This window comes from Papilio xuthus, unplaced genomic scaffold, assembly GCF_000836235.2.
Source record: "Papilio xuthus unplaced genomic scaffold, Pxut_1.1 DF826776.1, whole genome shotgun sequence".
Lineage (NCBI taxonomy): Eukaryota > Metazoa > Arthropoda > Insecta > Lepidoptera > Papilionidae > Papilio > Papilio xuthus.
In genome coordinates this window covers 209,190-226,837 of record NW_013531873.1, presented here as the reverse complement: position 1 = coordinate 226,837, position 17,648 = coordinate 209,190, and the positions used below count along the sequence as shown (strand labels likewise).

Genomic DNA, 17,648 nt, shown 5'->3' with positions numbered 1-17,648 from the left:
GTGACACCCTCCCACACAAGATGACACGCGTTCGGCACCTCCGCGCCCTCCGCGTCCTTCACTATATCCTCCTCCCATTTTATACGATGCAGCATCAGCCTGATCAACAAAAATAAAAAATAAAAACTGAAAAATTGTTTATGACCACGCAAAATATACAGAAATTTGAATATTTTAGTTCTTTTTAAATGATTGACCGTTGGTGTTTGATAGAGAAATCTAGATATAAAACATATCGTCATCATTGTCGTTATTTTTGAAAAAAAAAGAGTTAACGATATGTTTTAAACTGAGATATTGCTCTCAAAAATCCTTTGTTACTCAGTGTTTTTACTATTAAACCGATTTTGACGAGTAAGGTGTCATTGGATTCATATTATTATGGTTAATTAGTCAGGTTTTTACTTCATCATCAGCTCACTATACGTCCCCACCTCAGGCTCGGAGCCTACCCAAAGTTAAGTTACTTATCAAACAATATTTCAGCCAAAGTAGAGTTATCTAGTCACGACAGAGATTCTTTCTAAGTCAGAAAGAAACCTTTATAAGCGAAAAAGCAATCCTTTGAACTCTCTCTCGACCTTGAACCCCTACTCTCGCTGTCTCTCTCTCTCTCTCTCTCGCTCTACGTGTGTGTGTGTGTTGTGTGATTGTACCTTTTATATTTATCATGTTGTTTAGGTCCCCCCTCCACGACAACGAGACAGCAGCCGCGGTGCAGCAGCACGCACCCCGTCATGTGAAGCTGCTTCGCGTTCACTTCCACTTTGAACTTAGCTGAGGCGCATTCAAACAGATCCTTCACTCTGAAACAATACAATACTCACAAACATTATTTAAACAATAATGAACACACTTAATTGCTAGTTGATTTCGCTAAAACGGCGAAATTACTGTTGCCCATAGACATCAGCATTTATAGATGAAGTACCTACTTTTAATTAACTAAGAAAGTGACGCACGGAAAGATAATATTTCCCCTTCCTATACGTCTCCTACATCAAATAGCTTTCCCATAATTTCCTTATAAGAAATGGGTTGGAAGGGAAAGAGGAGTAAAATAAGTCCTCCGGGACGCACACTCATCAGACTGCAGACAGCAGTTGTAACTTTCACTCGAGGCGTGTCTTCTGTGTGCTCGTGGTATGGACAAAAAGATGACAGCCCCCCATTTCTATACGTCTCCTTCCCTTCCAGTTCCTCAAGGAAAGATCCTTAGTAGGGAACGGGTGGGAAGGGAAGGGACAAAAGTAACAATGGAATAATGTCTCACCTATAAACAGCCACGTGGACACCTAGTGATGTATCTTCCCTTATCTTCCTGTCAATCTGTAACCAAATAAGACTTAATTAAAACACGTTAATAAAAAGAAAATTTTAAATTAACTAACTTTTAACAGTGGTAGAGCGAACTTTAACATGTTCGCACGAAATGTCCAGACTCGCCCGGTGATATACCACGAACACACAAAAGACACGCCTCAAGTGGAAGCTATTCCAACTACACGATGATGAGTGTGCGTCCCGGAGGTCTAATTTAGTCCTTTTTCCCTTCCTACCCTTTTTTATAAGGAAAGGATGAGAAGTGGAAGTGGACTTTCCGGATGAGAGGATGCATGGAAAGGGAAAATATTTTCTTTCTGTGCATCCTCTCCTCCGTCGATCAAAGTTAGACAACGCATATGCAATTGCGTATGTCTATGGGCAACGGTCACTTCCCTATATCAGCGATTTCAGGTGGCCGCTCGCTCGTTTGCCACCATATAATAAAAAGCTGTCGCCTGCGACTTCGCCTGTATTCAAAAAGTAGCCTATACATGGTCTACCTATCAGCTACCTTCCAGACAAAGTTCTGTCAAAATCCAGGTGTTGCGGTGACTACACGAAACTAACTCAAACTTGCTGACAGACATACAGAAAGACAATAATTAACAGTATCAAAATTGTTTTGAAATGACTTAGTTTTTTTTTATTTTTAATACTACGAAGACAAAGTCGCGGGTTCCAACTAATAAAACTGGCTCCACTTAATAAAACTGGAGTATCTGTATGTTACCTTAAAGAAAAATATAATATTTCTTACACGTTATATATTTGCGTTGCTAATAACGAAAAAAAACAAATTTAAAAGTCTGTCTGCCTGTCTGCAAGCTTGTGTTTGTTCCTGATAATCTTCAGAATGTCTAGATCGATTTTGACGAAACTTTGACTGGAAGATAGCTGATGTATGCAGGCATGTTTTTAATTCCAAGCTGACAAAGTAGCTGACTAAAGCTAGATTAGAATAAAACCATTAAGAAACATCCTACCTTTTCCCTCTTCTGTTCCTTTGTGAGTGCCCTCGCCTTGTTTGCATCCTGGTGCGTCTTCTGTCGCTTGGCGATCTGTTCCCGCACCTTCGCCTCAATGGCGGTCGGATCTTGTACAGCCTCCGTACCCAAAGCACGCATTAGATTCGATATCCTATACACAAATATATATATCCTATAAGACGCCCATACTCCATCCGCGTGAAATAAAAAAAAACTTGATTAGTAGCCTATGTGTTCTGCCAGGGTATGTTCTACATCTGTGCTAAATTTCATCAAGATCCGTTGATCTGTTCCGGAGACATCTTCAAACAAATATCCAGAGTTTCGCATTTTTAATATTAGTAAGAAGTTAAATAGATGAATTATTCCAAAAGAATTTGACGTCTGATCGAAAGTTGATTTTAAAATTTGTCATTTTTCTCACAGCTATATAAAACTAGCTGTCGACCGCGACTTTATCCGCGTGGATTTAAAAAAAAACTTAATAGTCGATGAGTTCTTCCAGACTATGTTCTATGTCAAATTTCATCAAGACCCATGCAGCCGTTCTGGAGTTACCTTCAAACAAACATCCATCTAAACATTCGCATTTATATTAGTAAGACTTACCTGAGTTTAGGTTCCGGTGGTGCTTCCAGACCTAATCTGACCTTCTCCTGCTCCTCCTTCCAAGCTTCACGTCTGCTCTGTCTTCTTAACTTCTTCCTCTCCTTCTTTGTGAGGAAGACCGGCATATACGTCGGCTTTAATGGCTCCGCTAAGAAATAAAATAAAAACTTAAATAATTAAAAAAAATGGGACCAAATGACACGCAACATCATTTAAATATAAAAAAGAATTTTGAAAATCGGACAACCTATTTCGTAGTTACCAAAATATACAGACGAATTATGAACCTCCTCCTTTTTGATGTCATTTAAAAAATACAGTCTACTTTTGGTGCATGAGACCAAAATCTAGATATAAAACATATTGTCATCCCTGTCATTATCTTTGACTAAACATAGATGACAACATGTTTCCCCTAATTAAATCAATCCATTTCTCTTCCCTATCCTTTGCTTATCAGGAGAGGGTGGAAAGGAAGAGACTATTTGTTTCATATGTGATATATACATTAATGTATTAAAAATGTAAAAACAAAATGGTAGTCAATCTTACTAATATTATAAATGCGAATGTTTAGATGTTAGTTAAAGGTATCTTCAGAACAGCTGAACGAATCTCGATGAAATTTGTCATACATATAGAACATAGTCTGGAAGAACACTTAGGATACTAATTAAGTATTTTTTAATCCCGCGCAGACAGAGTCACGGTCGACAGCTAGTTATCAATATGCGTATTAAAGTGAACAGGATATTGTTTAAGATAAACGAGATTTAAAATGTAAAAAATATTGTCCTTGAAACGACTTTGATTATATTTTGTTACACAATTGTACTGATGGTTCAGGGGTTTAAGCACTTGCAATCTGCAGATACTGGGTTCGAAACCCGCCATGTACCGATGTGTTTTTCCATTTCCGATTTACATATGTACATTTATCCGACGTTATGGTGAAGGAAAACATCGTGATGCTGCACATATCTGAGAAGAAATTCAAAGATATGTGTGAAGTCACTGCACTTGGCCAGCGTGGCTGACTATGACCTAATCACCCTTAACTTAGGGAAGGCTCTGAGCCCCTCGGTGGGGATGTATAGCTGATGAAAAGATGAAATATTTATTATCCGAGACTCGGTCTACGCGAAATTATAAAAAAATCGTAAGCTATATGTTATTCTAGACTACAATCCATATGCCAAACTAAGTGTTGCCCGCGATTCTGTTAGCGCAAAATTAAAAAAAAACTTAATAAGTAGCCTTTTGTCTTCCAGACTATATTCTACATCTATTTTATTCTTATATATTATTCTATTTCATTAAGTTCCGTTGAGCCTGAAGATACCTTCAGACATACATTCATCTAAACATTCGCATTTATAATATTAGTAAGATGTAACTTTAATATGATTTTACTTAAAAATTATAAATTATGTTATTTACAATTATTTCTGAACATTTTATGATTCAAATTTAACCAATTTCGTGGAACTACGATCAGTACAAGTAAATACGCGTTTCCACGAATGATAACGAGACGGAAATGCTGTCATCTTCATCAATACTAATATAAAACATTTATCATACAGTCTGTTTGTATTACTTCACAAATCAAAATCGAACAATACATTATATTTAAAAAAAAAAACTATTTGCATTCTAACCAAAGATATAAAAATAACATTTATTTCTAAAGAAAAATAACATTTTATTTTTTAAATTGATATAAAAAACGGCTAAACACTGACGTATATACGTCCGGTGTCGGCACCGACTAGTTTCGAGCACATCGGGGGCCCTTCATCAGGATGAGTGGTACTGGTATTATTACGCGGACGTGGTCCGTCGCTCAGTTTTTTTTTATTTTTAGAATGCAACTTGTTTATTTTAAAAAGATCTTTAATCTTTTCATTTTCTTAAGAATAATATTTGTTTTTTTTTTAGAATTCAACTATTTATTTTTAGCAACTATTTTCTATAATAGTAAATTACTCAAAAAATACGCATGAAATTTATTCCTTTTTAATCATAGATCATAATCTGAAAGAACACATCATCTACTTTTTTTTAATTAAACAAGTACAAACGAGTGAAGCAACTAGTTTCACAACATATATGATAAACCTAACCGCATTCAATTTACAGTACGCGAATAACATTCATACAATAAAGTTAAACATAATGTTACTCGAATTATATATTATCGCGGCCATAGTTACAATAAGTGGAAAAATAAATAATTACAATATTAAAAACCATCCATTGGATATACGAGTAAAAAGACATGTACAAATTAAAAACGAAGAAAATAAAAAACCAAATGAAAACGTAGTAACAAAAGAGGATATATACAAAAATGGAACTTTAAAAATCGATGAATTAAAAAAACTACATATAAATATTTCAATAGAGGAAGACAAGTTAAATAAAAAAGAAAATAATTGGAATCATCAAAAACAAACAAAAACTGTAAGTAACTTAGTTAAATTCACAAATAAAAACACTACAACAGAGAAAAATAACAAAAATACAGCACGATTGGATAAAAATAAAAGGAAAAGCTTACAAAAGTTACAAGAAATTGTAAATAATGATGAAGGAAAATACGTAAATAATAACAAAGACTTACAAGTAAACGGTGAAGATGAGGAAATCAATGAAGATATCGACTTACTATTAGATTTAATATTTAGTAAGAAAAATTACGAGAAATTTAATCAAAACCAACAAACTAACTTATATAAAGATAATTTCGCATCAAAAATGAATGAAGATGAAAAAGAAAATAAGATTTATATTAAACCATCCATCGAATTATTTTATAGTTCAACGAATGAAAAACTATTAAAGAAAAAAGAAGGAATATCGTTCACTTTATCAGCTAATGAATTGAACGAAAGAACTAAACAAATTAATGACAGAATGAAATCTTCGATAAATGAAAATTTTGTCAAAAATAACGACGATTTGGAAGAAAAAAACAATGAAGATTCATCAAATCGTATAAAAGAAACAAAAATTATTAATAATAATACTTTACAAGACTCAATTGTAAAACAAATATTAGAAAAATATGATAAAAAAGTGCGGGAACGAAAATATCTTTGGCCGTTTGAAAAAAAAACAAAATCACAATTCAATCGTAATAAGAGAAACGTAACATATGGAAGAATTAACCAAAATGACCCAAACAGAAATGGATATTTCCAAAACATATTTAATTCGAGTCATCACAACAATTTACTTTATTATAACAAAAATAATAGAACAATCCAATATCAAAACCAACCAAATATAAATAATTTTGGCGCCAACAGAATAACCGAAAACAGTTATTTTCCAACTAGTTACAATAACGGTTATAACCAACAGAATAACAGAAATAACTATTATTATAAACCAGTTAACAACCCTAGTTATCAACCTATTAACAATCCTTACAGATTAAATAATGAACAATCAAATATACCTAATCAGAACCAAAATACTGGATACAGAAATAATAACAACAATGGTTATCCAATAAATAATAATAAAAATCCATACAATACTAACCCAATTACATCACACAATGGATTGCATTTCAATCCATATGGATACTATCCATACCAACCCAATAATCCAAACTTACAAACCAATCCAACAAACAACTACAAGAAAAACCAAAATAACGGATATAACGTTAACAGTTACGAAAATAACTCGATAAATAGCGTAACGGTTACATCAACGGAGAATGTTCCAGAAACAACTTCCAGTACATCAGCACCTGTTATTTTGGAAAGCTGTTTTTTGTGTGCGTCTATGGGTTGTCCATCATTTTTTAAAAGAATAGGATTTTTATGTGTTGATCCAAATAAAGTAAATTAATATTATATTCTTATTTTATTTCTAAATAGAAATTAAATAAAAGATTAGTAGCGAAATGCGAATAAAAAATGAATAAATAGTATCCTATGTCCGTCTCCTGGCTCTCAGCTACCTCCTCACTTATTTCAGGCATATCGGTAAAGCCGTTCTTTTATATATAAGATCATAAACAACTTATTTCTTTTTTTTACAATATTTTTAATAAAAAAGTCAACTTACTGGGCGGTCTCAACTGCTGCGGATGTTCAACAAGGTTGGTGATGGCATCTTCATTCAGATTCTCTACAATATCATCATCTCCCACATTACATGCGTCCACTCTCTGTATGTCAGTCCTGCTGTCTCCTGTCGGCGCACTTCTCTTTCTCTTCTCTTCTCTCTCTTCTGGAGTCATCAGGATTACGCTGTCCCACCTTAAAATAGATAGTAGATTGAGTATTTTTCAATATCTTAAAAGATACTAGCTGTCGCCCGCGATTCCGTCTGTGCTTAATTATAAAAAACACCTTAATAAGTCACTTATGTGTTCTATTCGATTATGTTCTATTTATGACAAATTTCAGCGAGATCTATGCAGCTGTTCTGATGATATCTTCTAACATACATCCATCCATCCATCCAAACAATCCCTTTTTTAATACAAGTATTGGATAAGCGAGAATCTTCTAGAATCAAGAATCCTTGTCCGGTTCCGAAGGACCAAGGTAAGCGAGAAAGTACGATGGGAGAAAAAAAAGCCTTCTTGCTTATCCAGGTATGTATACAAAATAGAATGTCTAGAATGTAGACATTTTGAAGTGTAATATGTCTAGAATATCGTATAATACTTTCGCCTGATATTTCAGTCGTAGCGGAAATCAAAGCTTAATAAGTAGCCTATGTGTTCTTCCAGACTAATCGTGGGTTTCCGAAACATAAAATAGAAATTCATTAAAGAAAATGTTATATCTGTTTTGTTAAATATAACGACAGGACTGATGATGTTATACAGAAATTTTAATCTCGGAAACCCACCATATCTCCTTATACTAAATTTCATCAAGATCCTTGCTGTTTTGGAGATATATAGTAACAAACACACAAACATTGGCATTTATAATATTAGTAAGATATGCACACGATTGAGCGTCGGTGGCTCAGGGGTTACTTGACTTGCAATCTGCAGGTCCTGGGTTCGAATCCTGACATGTACCAATGTGTTTTTCCATTTCCGATTTACATATGTACATTAATCCGAGGTTACGGTGAAGGAAAACATGGTGATGCTGCAAATATCTGAGAAAGTCAAAGATATGTGTGAAGTCACTGCACTTGGCCAGCGTGGTTGACTATGGCCTAATCACCCTTAACTTAGGGTAGGCTGCGAGTCCCTCAATGGGGATGTATAGTGAGCTGATGATGTAGTCACTGACCACTCAATGTCTGGCAGACGGTCAGAGTCGGGCGTGTCCGCGGCGAGTAGGGCAAGCTTCGTGGCTGAAGAAATGCCAGTCTTGCGTGCGATCTGACTTATCTCATTCTGCAGCTTCTCCAGTTGTGCCTAAAATAGACCTTATGCGTTAAGTTATAAGGTTCAATGTTGAATACTACGTTAATTTTATATATTGGTCCTTTGAGCAGGGATATAAATACTGTAAGATGTATTTTGTTTAAGCTAAGTGAGAGTGTTGATAGCTAAAGGTTCAAGCATGGAATCTGCAGATCCTGGGTTCAAATTCCGTCATGTACTTATGTGTTTTTAATTTTTTTTTAAGATTCAGTAGAAAGGGAATTTGGCTGCTTAAATAGGAGTCAAGGCGATGTAGTTGGTTCGTGTGTTCGTGTGTTGGTGTACCTTCATGCGGAGCCTGTCAGCGAGATGTCGGAACTTGCCGGGCTCGTTGAAGCGCAGAGCACGTCGAGTGCGCACAGCGGGCTTGGTGTCGACGCGGTCGTCGTACCAGGGCGCGCTGGCTGCCGGCACGCTGGACGCTGACCCGCTCCACAGCTGAGCCTTGAACTCCTCGCGACGTAGTGCACGGATGTTCGCCTTCAACGTATTATTTTTAAGATTTTTTTCTACGACGAGGTTGGATCGCCCAGGGCATTTAGTCTCCTTTCCCTTCTAATTTTCTTATAAGGAACTAATGGGAAGGGGAGACTTGATGAAAGAGATATCTCCTCTTCCATCGATTAAATTTTGGCAAGGTACATGCATTTACGGTTGTCTGTTGGCAATGATCGTTTCGCTATTTTGACGAATTCATGCGGCCGCTCCTTTAGGGAGGGGAGCATGGTCAAAAAAATAAAATCCAGTAGAAATCTAGCCCATGGCGTTAGAACTAAGGCCATTATAAGGTTTCAGGAAGACTACAGGAAAAAAAAATTCCAGAATAATAACAATAACGTTTCCTTACAGCTGTTGTAAGAAATTAGACAATAAATGTAAGGATCAAGTTTACCTTGAGCGTGGGCGCGACATGTGTGAGCTGGACTCTCTTCCCGCTGGTGTCCACAGTGCGACCCTCTCTGTCCAGTATGAGGGGTGCAGGACCCGTGTTACCTGCTGCAGCCAGCGCTCCACCTACAATTATAGTCAAACAGCTAACTTAAATCTTCATTATCAAACTTCTTTATTAGTAAGATTGTTTAATAGATTGTAAAACTGCTATCTCTATTTTGTCAAAGACAATGACAGAAATGACGATATTTTATATACAGAGATTTTTCTCTCAAAAACCCACGGCTAATGGTTTAATTACTAGCTTTGTTCAAAGTTTAAATATGCTTCACCTGCCAACTTCCTCTGTATCCTCGCCTGCAGTTCAGCTATCTTCCTCTGCTTCTCCAACTCCTCTTGACTCAAATGCGCTACAGCTGTAATACAAATCATAATACGTCAAAAAACACAAAAACCTGACAACATACTATACTGTCTGCACTATGTTTTCATTTAATTACACGCAAACGTAACCGCTGGCAAATGCTAGTATTGTAATATATAAGAATCACACCAACTATTGGTAGAAAAATCACAAAATCAATACTTTTTGCTTAAAGAAACAAAAAAAAACACATTAAAAAAAATATAAAAATTAGTGTAATAAAAAAAAATTAAATGACAAGTTGACAGACGTGCAAGTTTGAATTCGACGAAATAGCGAAGCGATCACTACCCATAGAGATCTGAAACTGCTGATGCATAGCTACCTCAAATGAAAGAGGAGGGAATTAACAGAAAAAAGATTCTTATGCTTCCCATTGCCAATCCACTACCCATTCCCATCATTTCTTTATAAAAAAAAAGAAGGAAAATGACTAAAATGAATCCTCCGGAACACTCATTAGACTGTAAAATGTTAGAAACAAAATTAATCACTGTGCCGGTCAGCACAACACTAGTCTTATTGAGATGTCGACACTTGTATCCCCTCACTAATAGAATTTGACACTTGACGTTAACAGGAGCGCTTCATAAGCACCATTCGAGATTTTTTATTAGAATCATTTGGTCTAAGTAACAATATTTTATATTTTCAATTTCCACTTGACGCCTTTTGTGTAAAAAACAAAACTCACATGGCTTTGAATAAAGCACAGGCTTGATAACACTTGGCGGTGGTATGGCATTATTCTGCTGCATCTGTACTTTTAGTTGCTGGGCCGCTGCCACCGCTGCGTTCACACTCGGCCTCTGTTCACCCTTCATCGCTAACAAAGCTCGCTTGCGCTCCTCTATCTCCTTCTGTGCGTTCGCCATCATCAACTGGAATACAAAGAAATGTTATTAATATAAGCTATCGCCCACAACTCTATATGCATCGAAAAAAAAATAATAGCCTATGTGTTCTTCAAGACTATGTTCTACATTTATGCCAAGTTTTAGTTATCCATGTAGCTGATCTGGAGAGAGATAGTAACCAACATCTATTCATCCATTCATCCAAACATTCACATTTATATTATTTGTAAGATAAGTAATATGTACTATTCAATTATTTAATTGTAATTTTCTTATTCTTAAAATGTTTTGTTTCTAAATGATAATAAGTTTAATACAAAATAATATAAAATACCTTAATCTTATCCGCACTAAGTCCTGCCATCTTGGATCCGACAGTCTCTCCTTCAGGTAGAATTATTGGCAATTCCATCCCATTACCATTATTCTTCTCATCCTCTTTCTCCTGTCTCTCCTTCTCAATTTTAGACTCCCGCTTCTCTTCTTTGATCTCTTTTTCATCATGTCTTGACCTGAAAAATTGATTTAGAAACATTTAAAATTGGAACCCTGCCTGCATATAAGTGCCATGTAGTACACCTATGACCTCAAGGTATTATATAGCATCTGCAGAACCCAGATTCTGATTGAACCCTAAACCTAAATATTTTGAACATTCTGCATCTATTTCCAGCAAAAAGTTTTTTAATTATTTTTTCTATGTCTACTATAGCGTTTAACATGTTAATTGGTATTAAGGGTGGACCCTTCTTGAGTAATATCATTCAAAAGGTTTAATGTTTATGTTCAACTGTAAACTAATTAGTAATTACCTCTTTGTATCTCTATCCTTGTCACTTGAAGACTCATATTTTCTCTTAGATGACTTTGAACTTGATATTAGTTCCTGTGCCAAAGCCAACACTTTGTCTGCTAGTTTACTTGCTTTCTTTGAATCTATGTGGGATGATATCTTGTCTATGATTTTCCTCCGTTCATAGCTGTGAAAGGTTAAGATCATATAATTATTTGAATTTTGAATAAAAATTGCGACGACACAACTTCCTAGTGGAATCATAGAAATATAAACTTTAAACAGATAACAATAAGAGTTAAATCTGAACATTAGTTACCCATTAGTCAGGCAAGACGCAACTGTTGACAAAAGCGAACTATCCGATTTCCCAATTGTGCGATAAATTGCACGATCTAACGACGAACGCAAGTCGTCCACTTCACGTCTAGACAGCTGCAAAGCCATTATCTCCACCGAATATAAAGATCAAATTGTTAATTTTGAGGTTATGCTCCAGGTATCACAATAAATCACAAATATAACACAATCACAGGTTTCCGACACTCGATTTTGCCAGATGTATCATTACTTTCGCTTCATTTCATAATAATAATGTATTTTTAAATATGTTTTGTAAATATAAGCGACATTTGTTACGTTTGACGTAAATAATAGACAATTTCAGGAGTTTCGGTGTTTGTGTCAATAAGTAAGTATTTCCCAAACCTCACAAAAATATCTTTCCAAGAATTTTCTTTTACGATCAATTTTTCCTTTTTCTACTTAAAGTTATTTTATATAATGATTTTCTATTCATTAATGTTTTATTAGGTGCTTAATGGGTTATTATAATTTTTTATTGATTATTTTGTCCATTTCCGTTTAAAGAAAATTTCCCGTAATATGGGTAACGATGTTTTAAGCATTTGTCTATTGTACAACGTTCCAATTTAAGTTTTTACCAAAATGTTAAAAAAGTGTCTACAATCACATTTTAATCCTAAATCCGTTTAATTTAAAATTTTCTACCTAAGTTTAATGCACTATTCATATAATTAAAAATGTTTAACATATCTTTATAACAACTATTCTAGACACTCCTCGGTTAATTTTGTAGAAAATATTTTGTTTATTTCATGTTAAATGCTTGAAACGTATCGCATAGTAGTTGGGTTTGTTTAGCTTGTTTCGGCAAACTAGGGATTTATTTGATTTTTAACTAATTTAATACTGCCAAACTAATTGTAAAGCTACTAAAGAGAAGCTTTTTACAAATATCTCATTCATTATTGTTTTAATAAACTTAACAAACATAACCTCAATATGTCTGATGATGAAGAAGTGGTGATAAAGAAGACCAAACAAGTCCACTATGGATCTCTTGAAGAACAAGAGAAAGCACGGCTGGCTGCCCTTGCCGCCGCTGTCAGGGAAGGGGTCGAAGACAATGGAGGAAAAGAACTTGGTGATATTCAAATTTCAAGTGGTAAGTTTTGTAAACTTTGATTAACTTCAACTATTTATCCTTCGTTCAAGCTTTCATTATGTATCATATCTGTTAATTTTCAACCAGATTACTTCCTTTAGATAGTAGCTTTGTAAATAATTTACAAATAGTTTCACTTAATGTATGTTTGAATTTCCAGAATACATGGAACTGGAAGAGGAAATGTCCAAAGACAAGAAAGCTCTACTGGAAGAGTTTGAAAGGAGGAGAAAAGCAAGACAACTGAATGTATCTACAGATGATGACGAGGTAAGGATGTTGTGACAAGTTTTGAATCTAATTGTGTTGTGATTATTAAATGAAATTTCACTAAAATGGCCAAGTAAATGTTCTGTGTATCAGGTGCGCAGAAGTCTGAGACAACTTGGTGAGCCGGTGTGCCTGTTTGGTGAAGGCCCAGCTGAGAGGAGAGTCCGTCTACGTGATCTGCTTAGTTAGTAAGTGAATATTTTAACTAATTTTCCATTTAAACAACTATTTTAACTCCAGCCCTAATAGTTTAAATTTTATTTTAGTACTTAAGTGTATTATAATTCTATCATATAATTTGAATTAGGAACGGCTTAAGTCGCGTAAGCTCATCTGGTGATGGCACAGACTAGTTCCAGACCCATTGAGGGTCCATAATCAATTTATTATAATTAACCAAATTTTAAACAATTTATTTGCTAACCATTACGAAAAGTATGTAAATTAACAATTGAACATTGAAATACAGTCAAAGCTGGAAAAGAGAGTTCAAGGACCCATGACTTTTCTCACTTGTAGATATTTATCTTTTACCCGAGTTTCTTGCTTACGGAGGTTGATCATTAGCCAGACAAAGACTTTAACTGTTAAATCTTAACATTTTTTATTTTAATTCATAAATTACAAGAATAATCGTGAGCTAAAGTTTATAATTTCAAACTATTCCAGTCTTGGAGAGGATGCTATACATAAGAAGTTAGAAGAGGAAGAAGCCAGGATAGAGAGAGACAGAGGACGGGAAGGTACCTGGTATCATGAGGGTCCTCCGGAACTGAGAGATGCGAGGCTGTGGATCGCTAGATATTCATTGCCTAGAGCTAAACAACGGTAAGTATAGACGGACATTTCTTACCATATTTTGAAATTTACTTTTTTAACCGTGTTTTTTTCTATGGCATCTACCACGGAGGGTTTTGGCCAAGTCTAGTTTTTGAAGGTAACAAAAACAAAGGCTGGTTGTAAGTAATGTTATCCTGTCCAGGTTAACAAAGGCCCGTGAAGAGCTGAAGCTACCAGGCAGCGTGCGCGCCGCAGCAAAACAGGAGTCACAGAGGAAGGCCTCCGCTATGTCTATATATTGCAGCCAGGTCTGTTATTTCTAGAACTTTGATTAGCTAGGTTTTCGTTTTTTTTTGTCATTTTTCTTGTTCATACTTCTTTATGTTTGCATAATCCATTTCTATGTGTACATCTTCTGATACCGCTGGAAGAACACATAGGCTACTTGTTAATATTTTTGTTATTTTTCAGATAGGTGACAGTCGTCCTATCAGCTTCTGCAGGTTTAGTGATGACAGTCAGATGCTCATCACCTCCAGCTGGTGAGTACACCACCTCACTACTCACCATTAATTAAAAATAATTGTTTATTATTGATTATAACGCCATCTACATTTAAAGTAATTATTTTTAAATTTAATTAAAATTGATTACACCGCCATCTATATTAAAATATTTGTCAAAGTTTCATTTTAAAATTGTTGATAACACCATTTATATAAAAAACATTTAACGTATAGATTTTTTTTGTAATTATTTGACGTAAAAATAACAATTGTTCCCAGGTCAGGTCTGATCAAGGTGTGGTCAGTGCCGGAGTGCACTCCGCTGCAGACCCTCAAAGGACACACCTGCAACGTCAGCAGCGCAGTCTTCCATCCACAGGCTGCTCTGCCAACTCACTTCCAGCACAAGGTTTTAATATAAACTATATATATGTAGAAGGATAAAATAAATCAAAGCATAAAAAAATAAAATGGCGTAGCTTTTGACATCTTATTATAAGGCAACCAACTTCAGAGAGCGCTCATTAGCTCGTCGACTTTCAAGGTGATAGGTCGTGTCGAAGTATTCTGTAAATTAACGGCTGATTGTTTGTTCGTCATTTTGTAAAAGAGTTAAATTATATTTTATATATCCACGCGGACGGAGTCGCGGGCGACAGCTGATATTTTATAAAAATTACAGATAAACAATGCAAAAGATGGCACAGACACGGAGTCTATGGAGACTGATGAAAAATCAGAAGTTTGTACAATGGCGTCCTGCGCTTACGACGGTAGTGTTCATCTGTGGAACTTTGCCGGGTTCGTATTTTATATTATAAAGTGACACACAAGTCAGCGACATAAATTCGCCAAAATGGCGAAGTGTCGGCAATCTGCAATTTACAAACGTTGCCTACCATTAATTGACGAAGGAGATGCACAGAAGCATATTTATTCTTCATATCTTCACTTCTCTGCTAAATACACCCTTTTCCAACCATTTCTTTTAAGAAAAGGATGGGAAGATGTGTATTTGACAGAGAAGATGAAGTATTAAAATTGGAAATTTCCTTTTTCTGTGTGTCACCTCCATTGTTTCATGCGGGGTTAGGTAACGCATCTGCAGTTGCGGATGTCTGGGTAGTGGTCGCTTCGCCATTTCTGCGAATTCATGTAATCGTTTGCTCGTTTCTCACCTTTTGCCGTAAAAAAAAATGTTTTTATTGCATGTTATACGTTTCAAATGATAATTGAAATTAGTTTGATATCTCAAAATAATTAGATTTTAATAAAATCTTTGTAACTTATAATTTTTAGTCTTAACATTTTAAAAGACAAGGATTCTTTATGTACTTGAATAGTTTTCTTGTATTTATAAAAATCCTATATACTTGTATACAGTGAAGGTCCGATGGCGTCGTTGGAGGGTCACGGGCCGGCTCGTGTGGCGCGCGTCGAGTTCCATCCCTCTGGCCGCTTCCTCGCCACCACTGTCTTTGACAACTCCTGGAGACTCTGGGACCTCGAGACTGGTTTGTATACCATTTTAATAATCTTACTAATATTATAAATGCGATTGTATAATTGTATTTAAGGTACTAATTAATGATTTTTTAAATTGTATGCGAACAAAGTCGCGTGCAAATGCTAGTCATGTAATACATAGATGATTCTTATATTCTATATGAAGACAATAACTGTATTCTATTTGTCTTTAAAATAACTTATTAATCACAAAAACGTTATATTTCTAACAGTTTTAAAATTAATTTTTTTTAATATTAGCGCCATCTGTTGACTTTTTAAGGAAACTTAATTATTGATAACAACGCCATCTGTGTTTGATATTTGTTAACGGTTTTTCTTACAGCAACGGAGGTACTCCATCAAGAAGGACATGCTAAGCAAGTTTACAGTATCGCGTTTCAAGGAGATGGCTCGTTAGCTGCTACCGGGTAATATTTATTATATATTTTACTATATTATAGTATGACTAGAAATATAAAAAAAACTCACCATATTGTAGAAAAATATAAAACTAATTTATTAACGTATACTAGAGCTTCCGGGATTTTTATATTATTTGTCTATAGTTATGCAATATTTAGTTTATTTTTAAATTTTGTTATTCTCAGTGGTATGGACGCGTTCGGTCGCGTGTGGGATGTGCGCACTGGACGCTGCGTCATGTTCCTGGAGGGTCATCTCGGCCCTGTGCTGGGCGCTGCCTGGCATCCAGCAGGACACCGCCTCGCCACCGCCGCCGCTGACCACCAGGCACGTTCTTACATACAAACATTAGTGTTCCTTCTATAAGACATAGCTGTCGCCCGCGATTCCGTCCGCAGGGGATTAAAATAAAACTTAATAAGTAGCCTATGTGTTCTTCCAGACTATGTTCTACATCTATATCGAATTTCTCGAGATCCGTTAAGGAGTCCTGGAGATACATTCAAACAAACATTCATCTAAACATTCGCATATATATAATAATAGTAAGATTTTGTTTATTTCTCAGGCAAAAATTTGGGATATAAGAAAGCGAGCACCAGTTTACACGATACCTGCGCACACGCATCTAATTAGCGGTGAGTACAGAATCTGACAAAGGTTTAAATTATATTAGAAAGTTATGCTTTATTACATTTTCACAGACGTGAGATATCAGCGCAGCCATGGTCACTATCTGGCGACCAGCTCGTATGACGGCAGCGGCAAGCTCTGGTCTGACCCCGCCTGGCATCCACTGCGCACACTCTCCGGACACGACAACAAGGTAAAAACGGACAACCCCTGCATCTGCATACTAACAGACACCCCCAAAATTAATACGCACCCCCATTCACCCCCAACATACAATAACTCACCTCAATATTCCAACATGTACCCTTAGCTCTAACATGCACCCCCAATTTACCAAAACTTACCCCAAACACACTAACATTCACCCCTTACACACGAATATGCACCCCCAACATGCATACAGACATCCCCAATACATTAAGACGTACCCCCAATACCAACATACAAACACTCAACTTGTTTATCTTTTTTTTTAATTTTTAGCCGACTTCAAAAAGAAGGTTATCAATTTGTCCGTATCTTTATTATCTGGAATAGATGTATGTTGTATGTATTTCCAGGTGATGAGTGTGGACATATCTCTAGACAACAAGTACATCGCGACTTGTTCCTACGACCGCACATTCAAACTGTGGGCTCCGGACCTTGCATAGACATTCACACTTTGTATTATATTTAAATATAAGATTTCATACATTTTATATGATTTTTATTGATAAGCTATCGCCCGTGACTCTGTCTGAGATTTAAAGAAAAA

The 17,648-nt window shown here is 35.6% G+C and overlaps 3 protein-coding genes across 4 annotated transcripts in view; 2 read left to right on the top strand and 1 right to left on the bottom strand.

Moving 5' to 3' along the window:
* Positions 1-11,948, bottom strand: part of Prp3 (pre-mRNA processing factor 3) — a 13,844-nt gene extending 1,896 nt beyond the window's left edge. Inside the window, exons 1-14 of one of the 2 annotated variants that reach the window (XM_013318973.1) lie at positions 11,622-11,948; positions 11,322-11,489; positions 10,844-11,021; positions 10,347-10,533; positions 9,561-9,644; positions 9,230-9,351; positions 8,623-8,817; positions 8,201-8,328; positions 7,008-7,201; positions 2,922-3,069; positions 2,310-2,463; positions 1,274-1,329; positions 657-806; positions 39-99 (exon numbers count right to left, since the gene is read on the bottom strand). In XM_013318973.1, coding sequence (XP_013174427.1) covers positions 39-99; positions 657-806; positions 1,274-1,329; positions 2,310-2,463; positions 2,922-3,069; positions 7,008-7,201; positions 8,201-8,328; positions 8,623-8,817; positions 9,230-9,351; positions 9,561-9,644; positions 10,347-10,533; positions 10,844-11,021; positions 11,322-11,489; positions 11,622-11,749 — 1,953 coding nt within the window. In that variant the 5' untranslated portion in view covers positions 11,750-11,948. The remainder of the gene's footprint in view (positions 1-38; positions 100-656; positions 807-1,273; positions 1,330-2,309; positions 2,464-2,921; positions 3,070-7,007; positions 7,202-8,200; positions 8,329-8,622; positions 8,818-9,229; positions 9,352-9,560; positions 9,645-10,346; positions 10,534-10,843; positions 11,022-11,321; positions 11,490-11,621) is intronic. The other variant, XM_013318972.1, reaches the window with a different exon arrangement.
* Positions 5,386-6,793, top strand: LOC106122852 (GATA zinc finger domain-containing protein 14-like). Its single transcript, XM_013318975.1, has one exon. The coding sequence runs from the start codon at positions 5,682-5,684 to the stop codon at positions 6,786-6,788; it is 1,107 nt and encodes a 368-aa protein (XP_013174429.1). The 5' UTR covers positions 5,386-5,681; the 3' UTR covers positions 6,789-6,793.
* A 472-nt stretch (positions 11,949-12,420) lies between the features above and the next one.
* On the top strand, positions 12,421-17,590 carry U4-U6-60K (U4-U6 small nuclear riboprotein factor 60K). The gene is made up of 14 exons (XM_013318853.1): positions 12,421-12,770; positions 12,931-13,040; positions 13,134-13,228; positions 13,710-13,868; positions 14,023-14,128; positions 14,292-14,362; positions 14,606-14,735; positions 15,009-15,127; positions 15,710-15,840; positions 16,179-16,263; positions 16,444-16,585; positions 16,827-16,896; positions 16,963-17,084; positions 17,452-17,590. Exons 1-14 carry the CDS (start codon positions 12,608-12,610, stop codon positions 17,542-17,544), a joined length of 1,596 nt encoding a protein of 531 aa, XP_013174307.1. The 5' UTR covers positions 12,421-12,607; the 3' UTR covers positions 17,545-17,590.
* The last annotated feature ends 58 nt before the right edge of the window (positions 17,591-17,648 follow it).

Excerpts from the sequence above, each read along its gene's own strand:
- LOC106122852 (XM_013318975.1), top strand. The coding sequence starts at position 5,682 with ATGAATGAAGATGAAAAAGAAAATAAGATTTATATTAAACCATCCATC.
- U4-U6-60K (XM_013318853.1), top strand. The coding sequence starts at position 12,608 with ATGTCTGATGATGAAGAAGTGGTGATAAAGAAGACCAAACAAGTCCAC. Across the intron at positions 14,363-14,605 it reads ATGCTCATCACCTCCAGCTG|GTCAGGTCTGATCAAGGTGT; the intron begins GTGAGTACACCA and ends AATTGTTCCCAG. Across the intron at positions 16,586-16,826 it reads CCGCCGCCGCTGACCACCAG|GCAAAAATTTGGGATATAAG; the intron begins GCACGTTCTTAC and ends TTTATTTCTCAG.